Source organism: Oryctolagus cuniculus, chromosome 16 (genome assembly GCF_051225735.1).
Source record: "Oryctolagus cuniculus isolate XC-2025 breed Fujian yellow rabbit chromosome 16, ASM5122573v1, whole genome shotgun sequence".
Taxonomy (NCBI): Eukaryota; Metazoa; Chordata; class Mammalia; order Lagomorpha; family Leporidae; genus Oryctolagus; species Oryctolagus cuniculus.
In genome coordinates, this window is record NC_142882.1 from 90,288,071 (window position 1) to 90,304,047 (window position 15,977).

At 52.1% G+C, this 15,977-nt stretch overlaps 1 protein-coding gene across 1 annotated transcript in view; it reads left to right on the forward strand.

Moving 5' to 3' along the window:
- Positions 1 to 15,977, forward strand: part of LOC103345127 (ATP-binding cassette sub-family A member 13) — a 302,255-nt gene that overhangs the window by 47,761 nt on the left and 238,517 nt on the right. The window contains exons 13-14 of the mRNA XM_089315631.1: positions 6,836 to 7,012; positions 8,816 to 9,122. Of these exons, the coding sequence (XP_089171757.1) occupies positions 6,836 to 7,012; positions 8,816 to 9,122 (484 nt within the window). The remainder of the gene's footprint in view (positions 1 to 6,835; positions 7,013 to 8,815; positions 9,123 to 15,977) is intronic.

Sequence of the window (15,977 nt, forward strand, 5' to 3'; positions counted from 1 at the left end):
AACACTGTTCCTCAACAGTCGAGACAAAGGCTATTCAAAGTCATCACATCTCAGAGTGTCAATTTCACTTCCATAGATTACCTTTTAGGTGCTCATTAGTTACCACACATCAGAGAGAGCATTTGGCATTTGTCTTTTAGTGACTTTTGTGACTGGCTTATTTCATGAAGTATATAGTAGTTTCCAGTTGCATCCATTTTGTTGCAAATGATAGAATCTTTTTTTTTTTTTACTGCTATGTGGTATTCCATGGTGTACATATACCATAATTTCTTTATCCAGTCTCCAGTTGATAGGATCTGGGTTGATTCCACATCTTAGCTCTTGTGAATTGAGCTGTAATAAACATGGGGGTACAGGTAGCTCTTTCATATGCCGATTTCATGGCCTTTGGGTCAATTCCCAGAAGTCAGGATGGTTTAGCACTTCTTGACATTGCATCTTGATACCTTTTATTGGGGGAAAGTGTTGATTGTTATCTTTTAAAGTGAAACCAGCTTTCTTTTCTCTCTCTTTTTTTTAAAGCTTTTATTTAATTTTTTTTAAAAGATTTGTTTGGAAGGTAGAGTTACAGAGAGGGGAAGAGACAGGAAGATCTTTCCATCTACCGATTCACTCCCTAGATGATCTCAGTGGCCAGCACTGGGCCGACCCAAAGCCAGGTGCTTCTTCCGGGTCTTCCATGTGGGTGGTAGGGGCCAAGCACTTGTTCCATCTTTGGCTGCTTTTTCCCAGATCATTTGCAGGGAGCCGGATCAGAAGTGGAGCAGCTGTGGCATGAACTGGGGTGCTGGTTTGCAGGTGGCAGCTTTGCCTGCTATGCCACAACACCCACCCCCGTGGCTGTTATCTTTTATAATGTGACTTCTGATGCGTTTGCTGCTCTCATCTGCAGGGAATTTTTTTTTTATTTATTTATTTTTTTTTTTTATTTATTTATTTTTTTTTGACAGGCAGAGTGGACAGTGAGAGAGAGAGACAGAGAGAGAAAGGTCTTCCTTTGCCGTTGGTTCACCCTCCAATGGCCGCCACTGCAGCCGGCGCACCGCGCTGATCCTGGCAGGAGCCAGGAGCCAGGTGCTTTTCCTGGTCTCCCATGGGGTGCAGGGCCCAAGCACCTGGGCCATCCTCCACTGCACTCCCTGGCCACAGCAGAGAGCTGGCCTGGAAGAGGGGCAACCGGGACAGAATCCGGCGCCCCAACCGGGACTAGAACCCGGTGTGCCGGCGCCGCAAGGTGGAGGATTAGCCTAGTGAGCCACGGCGCCGGCTATCTGCAGGGAATTTTAACTCCCATTAAATTTGACTAAAACCTCTCACACTACCCATATATGCCTTTTATACCCTTTTCTGCTTGACAACTTGTCGTTTCTCTCCATGTTTCAGTTTGTAAATTGTTTTCTTACCAGTTTTTTAATCTCTTCATCTGGGTTGAATCTGGTATTAAATATACCCATGAAGTTCTTAATTTCCTTTGTTGCATTTCCTGTAAAATTTAAATTGTATTTTTTTTTTTGCAAATTTTAGTTCTCTGCTGAAAATCTTCATCTAATTTTTGGCTCTAATAATCACATTTTTGAAGTGCATCTTGTTAACGGTTAAATTTGAGTCTCCTGTGGGTCTTTTGTTATTGTCTATTTTTCTCTTGATTTTTGATTACTTTTTTAAAATTGAATACCAGACATTAAATGTGAAAAATTGTAGAAAATTTTGAGTTTCCTGATGGTGTTATTTTTTGCCAGAGAAGTGACTGTCCTGCTTTGGCAGAGGGCTGAGCCGGGCCACGTTGCTGGCGTCTGCCCTGGGCTGGCTGCGTGGGGCTGGGCGTCCATCTCCCCAGGCAAGTTTCCCAAAAGGCCTCCTCTGCTCCGAGGGAGTAGCCCTGCTGGGGTCGGAGGTCTCGAGTGGAAGCCGCTGTGTTCTCGGTAGTTCCTGACTTCAGAGTGCTCCGGGACTGCTGGGGGCTGAGCCTCTTTCTTGGCCGTAACGGGTGGCAGAACACGCCGGGTACACTCCCCTTTCCTTGAGAGCTCGGCCCTTCACTCAGTGCTGACTTGATGGCTCCTGGAGACGTCACCAGCGTCCTCAAAGGGCCCCTGCACTCCTTCGCTGCTCTTCACAGGACACGCGGTCTCCTGTCCGTGGGCAGCTCCTCAGCGAGGCCTACTCTGTCCACTGCTGACCGTCGAGAAGAAGAGGCTTCCTGTCTGTTCTGTGACATTTTACCTCCATTAACAGACAGTGTCATTTTAATCTTCAGTTTTAGTTTTTACATCACTGTTAGTATTTTCTCCTACTTTTATTTTGGGTGTCTGTTTCATGTTGGAGGGTTTCCTGCCATGTTTGGTGAGGTTCAGACGAGGCTCAGAACCTGCGTGGAAGGCTTTTCTGTGGGTGGATCTTACGGTGATTCAGTTCAGATCAGTGGGTCTTAATGGAGGGTGATTTTGGTAACGTCTGGAGGCAGATGACACTTCAGGGCCCAGGGTGTCTGCAGCTCATTAGTGCGATGAAGTCACTTGTTGAAAGCAGTTTTCGGGGCAGACATGTTGGGGTCGCAGATCCTGTGGTCTGCTTTGGCTGACACCTGCCAGATCCAGGGGCCTCGGGTAGATGCACCGAGCAGGGGACATTGACCGACTTTGACCATCTGGAGTGCAGTTCCCGACGACTCTAGACTTCCCTGATGCATTGCTTTGTTTGCTCATGTGCGCTTCAGGGTTCTGGCTGTCTTTCCCTTGCCTGCTGACTGCAGTCCCTGTCCTCTCCTTGGCCACCTTCCCTTGCATGTCACAGAGCTGGAGTGGCCCCGGAGGATGAGGGCCTGGGCTCAGGTGCTGTCATGGCTCTACCCACTGCATCCTGTCCCCTGTGTGCTGTCCTCCTTCCTCAGCCATACCCTCATCTCTGGGCTGAGGAGAGTGCCCGAGGTCCCCAGAGTGGTGGGGCCAGCAGTTTGCACCTGACTGCACCAGGTGTGGTATGCTTAGTCCTGCATGCAGGAACCAGTACCCAGTACCCAGTGGGCACATGCTGCTTTCTGCTCCAAGGAGAGATTTGCGTGGTGTTCTGTGGTGAGTCTTTGCAAGGAGCTGGCTCTCTACTTCCTAGTCGCCTTCACGTACATGTCTGTCTGTCTGTCTGTCTGTCTGTCTCTCTCTCTCTCTTACGCACACACACCCCTGTGTGTGTCTCCTTTTCTTTCTGTCTCATACGTATGCACTTTCATACTCCAAGCAATACATGTGAGCCAGCTCTTCACGGCCTGTTTTTAAGGTGCTTTGATCCTCCCCCTGGAAGATAATGAAAGCCACAGCAGGTGGAGGCCACGTTGCTCTTTATTGTATCTGACATCTGGAATCACACGCAGTTAGGCTGTCTAACTGAGCTTGCTAGGCAGGCTGATGGGGCGGCACATTCCCAGTGACAAACGGTCAGCAATGGCAAAAGGCAAAGAAAGCCATCCCAGGCCTGCCCCGGCCGTGGATTCAGTGCTCTCCAGCTCTCCAGTTCCACCTACGGGGAATAAACTCGCCACCATGCACCCTCAGTGCACAGTGTACTTCGGGTCTCCTATTTTCTAGTTTTGTGAATAGGAATAAGCAAAGGTCATTGGTTTAGAGCCTAGCTCTCTTCAATAATTATAAACATGACAACAGTTGGCATTTTGTAAGCACTTATTTTAAGATTTTATTTATTTGAGAGGTAGAGTCACGGACAGTGAGAGGGAGAGACAGTGAAAGGTCTTCCTTCTTTTGGTTCACTCCCCAGATGGCCGCAATGGCCAGAGCTATGCTGATCCAAAGCCAGGAGCCAGGTGCCTCCTCCTGGTCTTCTACACAGGTGCAGGGGCCCAAGCACCTGGGCCATCTTCAACTGCTTTCCCAGGTCATAGCAGAGAGCTGGATTGGAAGAGGGGCAGCCGGGACTGGAAGCGGCACTCATATGGGATGCCAGTGCTGCAGGCAGAGGATTAACCCACTGCACCATGGCCCCTGCCCCTGTAAACACTTATAATGTCAGGATATATCTATGTGTGTGTATTTTAGGGGAGTTCAAAGAATTCATGGGAAATGGAATTAAAAGATAAGTTTACTTTGGTGCAAAAATCTTGAAATCCATGCATATGCGAAGTCTTCAAGAATTTCATGGAAAAAGTGTGTCATGAAATTAAGCATGGGATCCAAAATTTCTTACACCAAAATGAACTTAATTACATCTCCACAAACCTTTGAAGTGTCTGTGTACACAGAAACCTGATTTGATTTTTCTGACAACCCCATCGATGTCTTTGCTGTCCTCATGCTATAGCTTTGGCAGATCAGTAGCACTCCGAGGGCAAACAGCCCATCAGGGGAGTTGCGGTGGGCGAAGTGTGCCTCCCTCCGTGGTCGTGGCTGGGGGCCATGCTGCCTCTGCACCCCAGCCAGCTGGCTACAGCCCATCACTCAGATGGGTCTTGCTTTGTGGTGGCCTCCGGAGCTACCATGGTGTGTCAGGAGATCCGCGCTTAGCCTCCCACCCATACTCACTAGAAAACAGTGTCATCCCCAGGGGGGTTTCATTTCTGCCTCTCTCTACCCCAGATGCCCCTTCCTTGTGTGTGCAATGTAGCACAGATGCCCTCTCGGACCTGACGGGCAGCATCGTGGCGGCGCTGGATAATGTTAGAGGAAACAGGATGGTTGTTCGAAAGCATCACTTCTGCTTCAACACTTGGGGGGAAATGAGACAAACTGTTTATACTGAACGAGAGGACTGATGCATTATAAATTGTTTAACATACAGTATCAGTCATTCCACAAAAATTAACTGTGCCAGGCTCAGAAAAGATCCCCACCTCCCCCCGCACTCGCCGCCTTCCACGGTACTTGTGGTGGAGGCACGGGAGGAGCGTCGCAGGACGCAGCAAGGCCAGTGCTGCCCGCTGGAGCCACCAGCCCAGATCAGTTTCAGGGACCCAGTGCCGTCTTGGGGAAGGATGTACGTGGCAATAACGGATGAGAAAGCTAAACACTGCCGGCAGCAGCTCTTGTCCCTGCATCAGCAAACAGCTTCCCAGCGTGTGCCTTCTGTCTCTGCAGCAGGCAAACTGGGGTGCTGAGCCCTCTGTCTTGCCTGGGGTGAGGGTAGGGTTAGAAATCTGGACATGCACCTGCCCCATGGATATCACTCTGTGCGTTGTTACCTGAGCCAACATCCAGGTCTTAGACCAAGATGAAGGCAATGTATTTTGTCTGTTCCTCTGCTGCAAATCGATTGTTTTTCTTAGATTTGTGTGAGAGGCAGATAGGTAGAGCAGACAAAGCACTCCTATCCATTGGTTTACTCCTCAAATTCTCATAACACCAGGGGGAATGAACACAGGAGCCGGTAACCCAATTCAGGTTTCTCACATGGGGGGTGGGAACACGATTGCTCGAGGTAGGTATCGCTGCTGCCTCCCAGGGTCTGCACTAGCAGGAGGCTGTAACTGGGAGCCAGAACGAGGTGTCAAACTCGGGTGCTGCCTGTGGGAGCAGGCCAAGTGCGCCTGCCCCAGAAATCAATGTTATACGTTAATAAATGTGCTTCCGTCCATGAGGGTATTTCAGGCATGGAAAGCCAAGACACTCTGGCAAAAGATCTCTGTGAGTGAGATCTCAGTGGAAAGAACAGGTCTTCAAAGAAGGAGGTACCTTTCTCTGAAGGGAGGAGAGAACCTCCACTTTGACTATGACCTTGTCTAAACAAAATAAGAGTCGGAGAACTCAAAAGGCTTCCATAGCCTTGGAAACTCATGACTGGAGCATAGGGAGATTACTGATGCCATAAACAGGAGTGTCAATTTGTAAAGTCAACAACAGGAGTCATGGTGCACTTACTCCTCATGTAGGATCTCTATCCTTAATGTGCTGTACATTAAGATTTAATGCTATAACGAGTACTCAAACAGTATATTTCACTTTGTGTTTCTATGGGGGTGCAAACTGTTGAAATCTTTACTTAATGCATACTAAACTGATCTTCTGTAAAAAAAAAAAAAAAGAAATTAGCAATTCCCAACTTGACTCTCACTGGGATTAAACATGACAATAGGTCTGATCTGATTTCATCATCATTTAAAAAATCATCTATTATTTTTCACTTTATGTTTCTGTGTGGGAGCAAACTGTTGAAATCTTTACTTAATGTACACTAAGCTGATCTTCTGTATATTAAGATAATCGAAAATGAATCTTGATGTGAATGGAAGGGGAGAGGGAGTAGGAAAGGGGAGGGTTGTGGGTGGGAGGGACGGTATGGGGGGGAAGCCATTGTAATCCATAAGTCGTACTTTGGAAATTTATATTCATTAAATAAAAGTTAAAAAAAATAAATAAATGTGCTTCTGTGACACACAGTGAGCTCACTGTATGCTGGACGTGTCACACGCTTTATTTCACTTAATCTTTAGCAAGAGGGCACAGAGGATGATTTCCATTCACGTTCCATAATCAGGATGTAGAATGAACGGCCAGGGCTGCCCACTGGGGAGAGCTGAGTGGGCCACATGGCCCGGTGCACAGCAGAGATCCAGGTTCCCAGCCCTAGTCCACAGGCTCTGCACCATGAAACAGACACACATGGCTTCCTGCTCAGTGAGGAGGGTCTTGCCCCAGGGAAGCTCACGTGGAGGCCGGGCCAGACCTCCAGCCTGTCTCCCGAGCATCGTCTTAACTGCTATGCCAAAGCCTGCCCCGATTTGAGCAGTTTTTAAGTGAAGGCATGTCTTCTCGCTTTCAAGTTCATCCATGAGCAGGGAGCACTGGGCGTGCTGGAAGCTGGTGTGGCCTAACCTGTCCACTTTCCACAGGAGGGATGCTGGAGAAAATGTTTAACCACACTGGGACCGACCACATCCGTCTCCTGGGCCATGTCTTGGTCAACCTGTCCTCCTGTGTGACTCTGAACCGTTTCCAGGCCATGGACTCTGTGGACGCCTTGGAGAGCAAAGCCCGTGAGCTGATGAAGCACAACAGCTTCTTGGCCAGTAAGTGTTCTGGGAGGGAGTCTGCTTGAACAGCTCGTCTTGCCCGCTTCTTTCTGAAGGCGCCTTGCACTGGTCAGAAAGACAGGGAGGCCTTCCTGGACGAAATGTAAGATAAGGCAGATACTTGTCTGAGCTCAGGAAGAGGCGTGCCTCACGCCATCACAACCGATGGGAATTCTCGCCACGCCAAGGACGGTGTGGCTCGCTGCGCCTTTGTATCATTCCACGGCATCATTTTTGGTTGAATATCATGTGATGAATTATATTTTCCTGTGTTCTTAGGTACGCTTAGCCTCAGCCTCCTTCCCTGCCTCTCTCTCGTCATGGCTTCCTGATACTCTGGGGCAGGAGGAGAAAAGATGATGGCCAGTTCTACACCATTAATTACCTATTCGAGAAGAACATGCTGGAATTGCTTATATTCCTTTCAGAGGAACATTTCTCTGTTTTAAACGATTTATGGGGCCAACGTTGTAGCATAGCAAGTAAAGCCACCACCTGCAACACCGGCATCCCATGTGGGCGGTGGTTCACGTCCTGACTGTCCCGCTTCCAATCCAGCTCCCTGCTAATGGCCTGGCAAAAGCAGCAGCAGATGGCCCAAGTGCTTGGGCCCCTTCCACCCACGTGGGAGACTTAGACGAAGCTCCTGGCTTTGGCTAGGGAGTGAACCAGTGCATGGTAGATCTCTCTCTCCCTTTTTCCCTGTAACTCTGACTTTCAAAATAATATTTTTAAAAAAACTTATGTATTTGAAAGGCAGGACAACACAGGGAAAGACAGAAATCTCCCATCTGCTGGTTCACACTTCCCAAACGGCTGCAATAGCCAGGACTGGGCCAGGCAGAAGCCAGGATCCAAGAACTCTATCCAGGTCTCCCACATGAGTTGCAGGGGCCCAGGTACTGGAGCCATCATCTGCTTTCCCAGGGGAGTTAGCAGGAAGCTGGATCAGAAGCAGAGAAGTTGGGACTCCAACTGGCATTCTGACGTGGGAACCCGTGTTGCAGGCAGTGCCTTAACCTGCTGCACCACAGCACCGACTCCCGTTAGCTACTTTTCATGGAGGCTTTATGTTGGTTTTAAAGGGCTGCCCTAACAAATACACAGCCTGACTGATTTAAACGACAGACGTTGGCTGTCTCATGTTTCTGGAGCCTGGACTAGAAGATCTCTTCCCTGCATCTCTTTCCGTCTTCTGTGCTTGATCTTGTCTTTGCCCATGTCTCTCACTTTAACAAGGACGTCATCACAGTGAGTCAGGGCCCACCCTAATGGCCTGATTGCCACTTGATTATCTCTTTAAAGATGGTGTCTCCAAATATGACCATATTCTTAGGTCCTGGGGGTTGGGATTTCAACGTATGCATTTTGGGGGACACATTGCAACCCATAGTAGATTTTATGCATGAAACCCAAAGACTCTAAGGCAAAACACATAGACTTATGTTACGAGTTGTAAGTAACCCCAGAGGTGAATCCTATGTGTTGAGCTGCAGGTTCAGCATGAGAAGGAATGACTACCTGAGCAGCCTTGTGTAATTTTTCTTGTCCTGAAAAAGATACAGAGCAAGTGATGTCTTTGTGTTGCATTTTTATGAGCGACCAAAGGGAGTATTGGATTGAGACCTGAAGGGCTTGGCTCAAGCTTACTGACAGTGGCCTGGGCAGATGGTCTCTGTTTTTCTTCCTGGGGCTGGACCCCTCTTCTGCAGGAATTGTGGTCTTTCCAGCTCTGCAGGCCGACCCTATGCGCCATCCCCGGGTTGTGACAATGCTCTGTTTTTCCTTTACTGCCATCAGGTGTCATATTCAACAGTTCCTTAGTCAGGAGGAGCAGCCCATCTGCGTCTCTCAAGCTGCCACCCCATGTCACCTACACAATCAGGACCAGTGTCTTGTACAGCATGAGAACAGATATGGTGGAAAACCCTTCCTGGAAGTTCCATCCTCAGAGTCTGCCAGCCGACGGGTTCAAGTATAACTACCTCTTTGTCCCGCTGCAAGACATGATCGAAAGAGCCATCGTCGCCGTGCAGACAGGCCACGACGCTCCAGAGCCGGCCGCCCAGACGCAGGCTGCCCCCTACCCCTGCCACACCAGCGACCTGTGAGTAGCTGGCGTGAGCCACACTTTGTTCTAGTGCACTGCAGTGGGAGGGGCCTCGTGTTGGAACACCCAAACACAAAAATGCCTTCGAGCCTTTCTGTGATCACCCCAAAGAGCACTTTTGTTTTTAAACTCAGTGCCCCTTTTAACTTTCTTAAGGTTCATTTTTTATGTGCTTGAACTGTTGGGATAGAAACATTGAGGTGGAGATACAGTCCACCCTTCATCGCCACACATTCTGCATCTGTGGATTCAACCAACAGTAGATGAAAAATATTTGAAAACACATTTCAGGAAGTTCTCCAAAGCAAAGCCTGAGTTTGCTGTGCACCGAGCTGAACCTGCGTGAATGGAGGGGCCTGCCTGCCCACTTTGCTGAGCCCCTGGCGTTTCACAGAGCCACAGTCTTTCTCCAACACTTGTTGAGTCAAGTTCCTGGGAAAGGGAACAAAGATAATGAGCTTCTGAAGGCCCTCGTAGGAGGCAGTGAGGGTACGTGTGGTTACCTGTGTACTAAGCACAGACTTTGCCAGTGTCACTTTCCCCCAGCTGATGCAGTGTAACCACTCTGTACATGGCATTTACGCTGTGTCACGTGTTGTGAGCCATCTAGAGAGGATTTGAAGGATGTGGGAGGATTGTGCGGGTTCTGTGTAAATGTCACGATGTTTGATGTGAGGGACGAGCATCTGTGGACCTTGGCATCTGCTGGGGGTCCTGGGACCCCTGTGGATACTGAGGGATGACTGTAACGTGATCACGAGGAGTTTGGAATTTGCCGTTAGGTGTCTATAGCTCAGAAGACGCTCGCTGATCCCTATTTACAAGGGCTGTGTGTGCGCAGCCCCAGGCCCCACCTGTCTAAACCTGAGAACGTAGGAATTTGTTTTCACAGATCCTCAAATAGGCCCTGGACCATGCACTGTGCAGGGTGGTGGGGTTTCCTCTGTGCGAGGCGCTGAGCCCTCAGTTGGTGGCTCGGGAGTGCGTGCAGTAATCGGAGAGCATTTATGAATGAAACTGGGCCATGTGGCTGGAGGTGACCACAGAGCAGGGAGATGGGGAAGCCCAGGCTAAGGGCTGGAGTTGTTGGGCGAGGAGACTCAAGGGGCCTCCAGGTGGCATCAGCACGGGTGGGGGCTGACCTGGAGGGGTATTGGCCACGTGGAGTGGAGGCTGTGGTCTGGGGCTCAGTGACAGTGAGGGACACGGTGCCTCCCCGTGAATGCTGAGCCTGGACAATCGAGTGGTCAGGTGACTAAAGCGCTTGAACAGGTCCCAGAGGAGGCGAGCTGGATCTCTGTGGATCTGAATGCTGTTCTCGCGGGTGCCCTGGCGACACAGGGCACGGTCACTTGCTGTGGCAGGCTGGCTCAGAGCTACCACCCTCTTAAGGCCTGCTGGGAAGTGAGTAGACAGAGTGAGGCCGTTGGAGGGACAGTGTTGCACGTGCTGCGAGTCATAGAAACAGGGACAGACCCCGTTGTTCACCGAGACACTAGGGTGATGACTCAAGATGCAGGAGTTAGGACTACCTCTCAGGCTGGCAACTTGAGGTCCTGCCTGCTTCCTGCAAGTGACAGGCCCCCCATGCAATGGCTCATCCATGCATTTCTGGTGGAGAACAAAACAGTGTTGCAGGAAGAACCCTCCTGACGGTGCTTGTCTGGGGAATCGTGGTGGGCCGGACAAAGGGTCAGACGGGAAGAGACCCAGGCCCACCCTCTCCCAGGGTCTTGCTCACTGGGGAAAGCATAGGCAGAAGTTCTTGTCTCTGTTTTTTGAGAAGTAGAAGCTTTTCTTTCTTTTGAAAGCAATGACTGGTTTGCTTGGGGATGCTTTCACCATTTAATGATGCTTGTAAAGCATTATTCTTGGAGATGATAGAACTAAGTGCTTCTGTGGTTGGCTGACTGTCATGCACAAGCACCTCTCACCAGCTCACACACGCCAGGGCACCAACACCTCTCAGCTCACACACCCCAGGGCACCGACACCTCTCAGCTCACACACCCCAGGGCACCGACACCTCTCAGCTCACACACCCCAGGGCACCAACACCTCTCACCCAGCTCACACACCCCAGGGCACCAACACCTCTCACCAGCTCACACACCCCAGGGCACCAACACCTCTCAGTTCACACACCCCAGGGCACCAACACCTCTCACCAGCTCACACACCCCAGGGCACCGACACCTCTCAGTTCACACACCCCAGGGCACCAACACCTCTCACCAGCTCACACACCCCAGGGCACCAACACCTCTCACCAGCTCACACACCCCAGGGCACCAACACCTCTCAGCTCACACACCCCAGGGCACCAACGCCTCTCACCAGCTCACACACCCCAGGGCACCGACACCTCTCAGCTCACACACCCCAGGGCACCAACACCTCTCAGCTCACACACCCCAGGGCACCAACACCTCTCACCAGCTCACACACCCCAGGGCACCAACACCTCTCAGTTCACACACCCCAGGGCACCAACACCTCTCACCAGCTCACACACCCCAGGGCACCAACACCTCTCAGCTCACACACCCCAGGGCACCAACACCTCTCACCAGCTCACACACCCCAGGGCACTGACACCTCTCAGTTCACACACCCCAGGGCACCAACACCTCTCACCAGCTCACACACCCCAGGGCACCAACACCTCTCAGCTCACACACCCCAGGGCACCAACACCTCTCACCAGCTCACACACCCCAGGGCACCGACACCTCTCAGCTCACACACCCCAGGGCACCAACACCTCTCAGCTCACACACCCCAGGGCACCATAAGCACCTCTCACCAGCTCACACACCCCAGGGCACCAACACCTCTCAGTTCACACACCCCAGGGCACCAACACCTCTCACCAGCTCACACACCCCAGGGCACCGACACCTCTCACCAGCTCACACACCCCAGGGCACCGACACCTCTCAGCTCACACACCCCAGGGCACCAACGCCTCTCACCCGCTCACACACCCCAGGGCACCATAAGCACCTCTCACCAGCTCACACACCCCAGGGCACCAACACCTCTCACTAGCTCACATACCCCAGGGCACCAACACCTCTCAGCTCACACACCCCAGGGCACCAACACCTCTCAGCTCACACACCCCAGGGCACCAACACCTCTCAGCTCACACACCCCAGGGCACCAACACCTCTCAGCTCACACACCCCAGGGCACCAACGCCTCTCAGTTCACACACCCCAGGGCACCAACACCTCTCACCAGCTCACACACCCCAGGGCACCAACACCTCTCACTAGCTCACATACCCCAGGGCACCAACACCTCTCAGCTCACACACCCCAGGGCACCAACACCTCTCAGCTCACACACCCCAGGGCACCAACGCCTCTCAGCTCACACACCCCAGGGCACCAACACCTCTCACCAGCTCACACACCCCAGGGCACCGACACCTCTCAGCTCACACACCCCAGGGCACCAACGCCTCTCACCCGCTCACACACCCCAGGGCACCATAAGCACCTCTCACCAGCTCACACACCCCAGGGCACCAACACCTCTCACTAGCTCACATACCCCAGGGCACCAACACCTCTCAGCTCACACACCCCAGGGCACCAACACCTCTCAGCTCACACACCCCAGGGCACCAACACCTCTCAGCTCACACACCCCAGGGCACCAACACCTCTCACCAGCTCACACACCCCAGGGCACCAACACCTCTCACCAGCTCACACACCCCAGGGCACCGACACCTCTCAGCTCACACACCCCAGGGCACCGACACCTCTCAGCTCACACACCCCAGGCACCAACGCCTCTCACCAGCTCACACACCCCAGGGCACCATAAGCACCTCTCACCAGCTCACATACCCCAGGGCACCAACACCTCTCAGCTCACACACCCCAGGGCACCAACACCTCTCAGCTCACACACCCCAGGGCACCGACACCTCTCAGCTCACACACCCCAGGGCACCAACACCTCTCAGCTCACACACCCCAGGGCACCAACGCCTCTCAGTTCACACACCCCAGGGCACCAACACCTCTCACCAGCTCACACACCCCAGGGCACCAACACCTCTCACCAGCTCACACACCCCAGGGCACCAACACCTCTCAGCTCACACACCCCAGGGCACCAACACCTCTCAGCTCACACACCCCAGGGCACCAACACCTCTCACCAGCTCACACACCCCAGGGCACCAACACCTCTCACCAGCTCACACACCCCAGGGCACCAACACCTCTCAGCTCACACACCCCAGGGCACCGACACCTCTCAGCTCACACACCCCAGGGCACCAACACCTCTCACCAGCTCACACACCCCAGGGCACCACAAACGCCTCTCTCCCAACTCAGGCACTCCAGAGCTGGAGGACTGGTGACCTGGGTTAGATGATGGAGATAAGTATTTCATGGTACTGATTTTATGTTTTACCAGATGACTCTCAAGGGAAGCCTGTCTCAGGGTCTCCTCCCTCCAAAGCGTGTCTACCCCCTTGTATGAGTTGGGGGATGCACATGCCCTGCTGTCTGGTTCACGGGAGGAGACTGTGGGTTTATCTTGTTCCTGACATGCAGTATTCCTGGGATACACAGCATTCTCTCCTGCCAACATGTTGAGGGGGGTCAGAGACAGTTTTCCATCCCTCCAGCCGGGGCTGGATCCGCAGGTGTCCTGAGAGCCAGGAAGGAGGCTGTGGATGGACTAGAAAGGTAAACTTTCTGTTTGAGAAGTATCCAGCCCAGAACGGTGTCTCACGCTCACTGGGATACCACAACATAACTTCTTGGAAGGATTTGTTTTTCTTCTTTGAAAATGGAGAAGAACTGTTACTTCCTTGACAGATTTAAATCCTCGAGGCTTCTCGTTGCTGTCTGTCCTTCTTCACAGCAAGTTTCAAGACATCCGTGTTTCTTGAGGCTTGAGTGCGCCTGCAGTGATCGAGACGCCGTCTGAGCCTTTCGAGAGCTCGGCCACCTGCACGAGAATTCTAAGGCACAGTCTGGGCTGTGACCGCACTCCTTGGAAGCTGCTGGCTGGTCTGCTGCTGCTTGAACAAGCCGCATGTTCATTAACGTAGAGTGCGTTCATCGGCATTTGCTCAGAACCCCATCAGGCTTCATGCCCACCGTGTCATGCAGTTTGCTGCGTGCCGCGAGGGAGGTGGAGAGGAGCAATGAGCGGTATTGAGCTTTGGAGGCTGGGGGCCTGACACGGCAGGTCGTGCCTGGTCCTTCGCTGCTGGTGAGGGACGGGAGGGAAGGGTGCAGACATGGCTGCTCTGGCAGCGACAGCAGTGGCTCAATCCCAGCTGACTCCAGCACGGCTCCATAAAGGGGGTGCTTGTGTCCCCACGTCCGAGCGGTTCTCAGGGCCCCTTCTGGTGCATCCTGGACTCCGCAGGGAGTCCCACCTTCAGCGCTGTTATAGGCTCTACCCAGCTGCTGGGACCCCTTGGAATCTCGGCCTCAGGGTGATGGGAGAAGTGTGCTTGGGCCCCAGCGTGGCCACCTGCTGGCCCCAGGACTGCTGGTTTGAGGGCTTCGAATGTCACTCCTCTGGGGTGGGATGCTGGCTGGGCCCTGCCCACCCTTTTAGCTTGAAGTCTATCTCATGGTAGAGAGAAGTGCAGTCTATGAAGGGAGGACCCGGGCACTGGGAGCAGACTGGACGCTCCAACGGGCAGTCCCAGTGGGAAGCGGGGGCTGGGAAATCCCCAGCACCTCACACTCAGGTCAAAGTCCTGCTCCCTGAGGGACGGGCAAGCCTAAAGGCTGTTTCCCAGTGTGCTGCTTCCTGTGCCTGGGTGGCGCTAACAGAGGCAAGCGACAGATGAAGTCGGATTCACATTGGCTCATTAAAGTGGAGATCAAGGAGTGGCCGCCTGCAGAAGGAGGAATGTGACAACGACACGTTTGTGGAGAGGAGAGTCCCTTTGAAAGGGCTTTAGTAATAAGGGTTAACCTTCCTAATTGTGAAAGCTGTTGGTGGTGAGAGTGTTCTGGAACACAGCATGTGACCCATCTCTCCAGCTGGAAGGAAAACCCTGTTTCTGAGCCACTGGGCACCCCGACTTTGCTGTTTCTTTTTCACTGTTTTATATACAAATGATTATCAAGGGGAGAAAACACATCAGGTGCATTCTCCTCTTCTACGACAGCGCTTCTTATTTCACCTTTTCATTTCTCTGTCCCGGTGATTTGTGTTTATGTACTAGAACTGCAAGGAGCCAGACGGTTTAATAGGGCAGTCACGGTGGTCCTGGTGGAAATTGAGGGTACAAAATAGTTTTTCCCAAAAGTAATCTTTGGCAAGGTCGAAAGTTTGTGCCTGCCCACTCCTCGAAAGCTTCCAATCTTAGGAGAATAGTGAGGGAGCTCCCAGTTTACTGTAAAGTGAGTTAGGTACCCACCCTTCGATGGCTCTTTGTTTTATCCCCAGCAAGCCAGACAGGGCAAAAAGACTGCAAATCGGGCGTTTTGATGGGTTTTGTCCCCACCTTGTAACTGAATGTCAAGCTGATGAGTTTTTTTCTTCCCCAAAATTGTACTTAAAAACCCCAGTACCACCAGCCCCTCTCTTACAGGCCTCTCACAGCCTCTCTTACAGGCCCCCTCCATGCTGCTGTGGCTGGAGGTCTTTGACTCTAATAAACCGTCCTTTAAATCTCTCTGCTTGTCCGCTTGGACATTCTTCTTCCGTGTGAGACGAAGAACCGAGGCAACAATACTTTCTCTGCTGCCATTTCACTGGTAACGGAACCCCAGCACCCTGCTGAGAATTCTGGTGCAAGTCGCTCCGAGGTGTGAAAGTGCTGGGGTGCCTGTCTCTGGAAGCCTGGAGAGA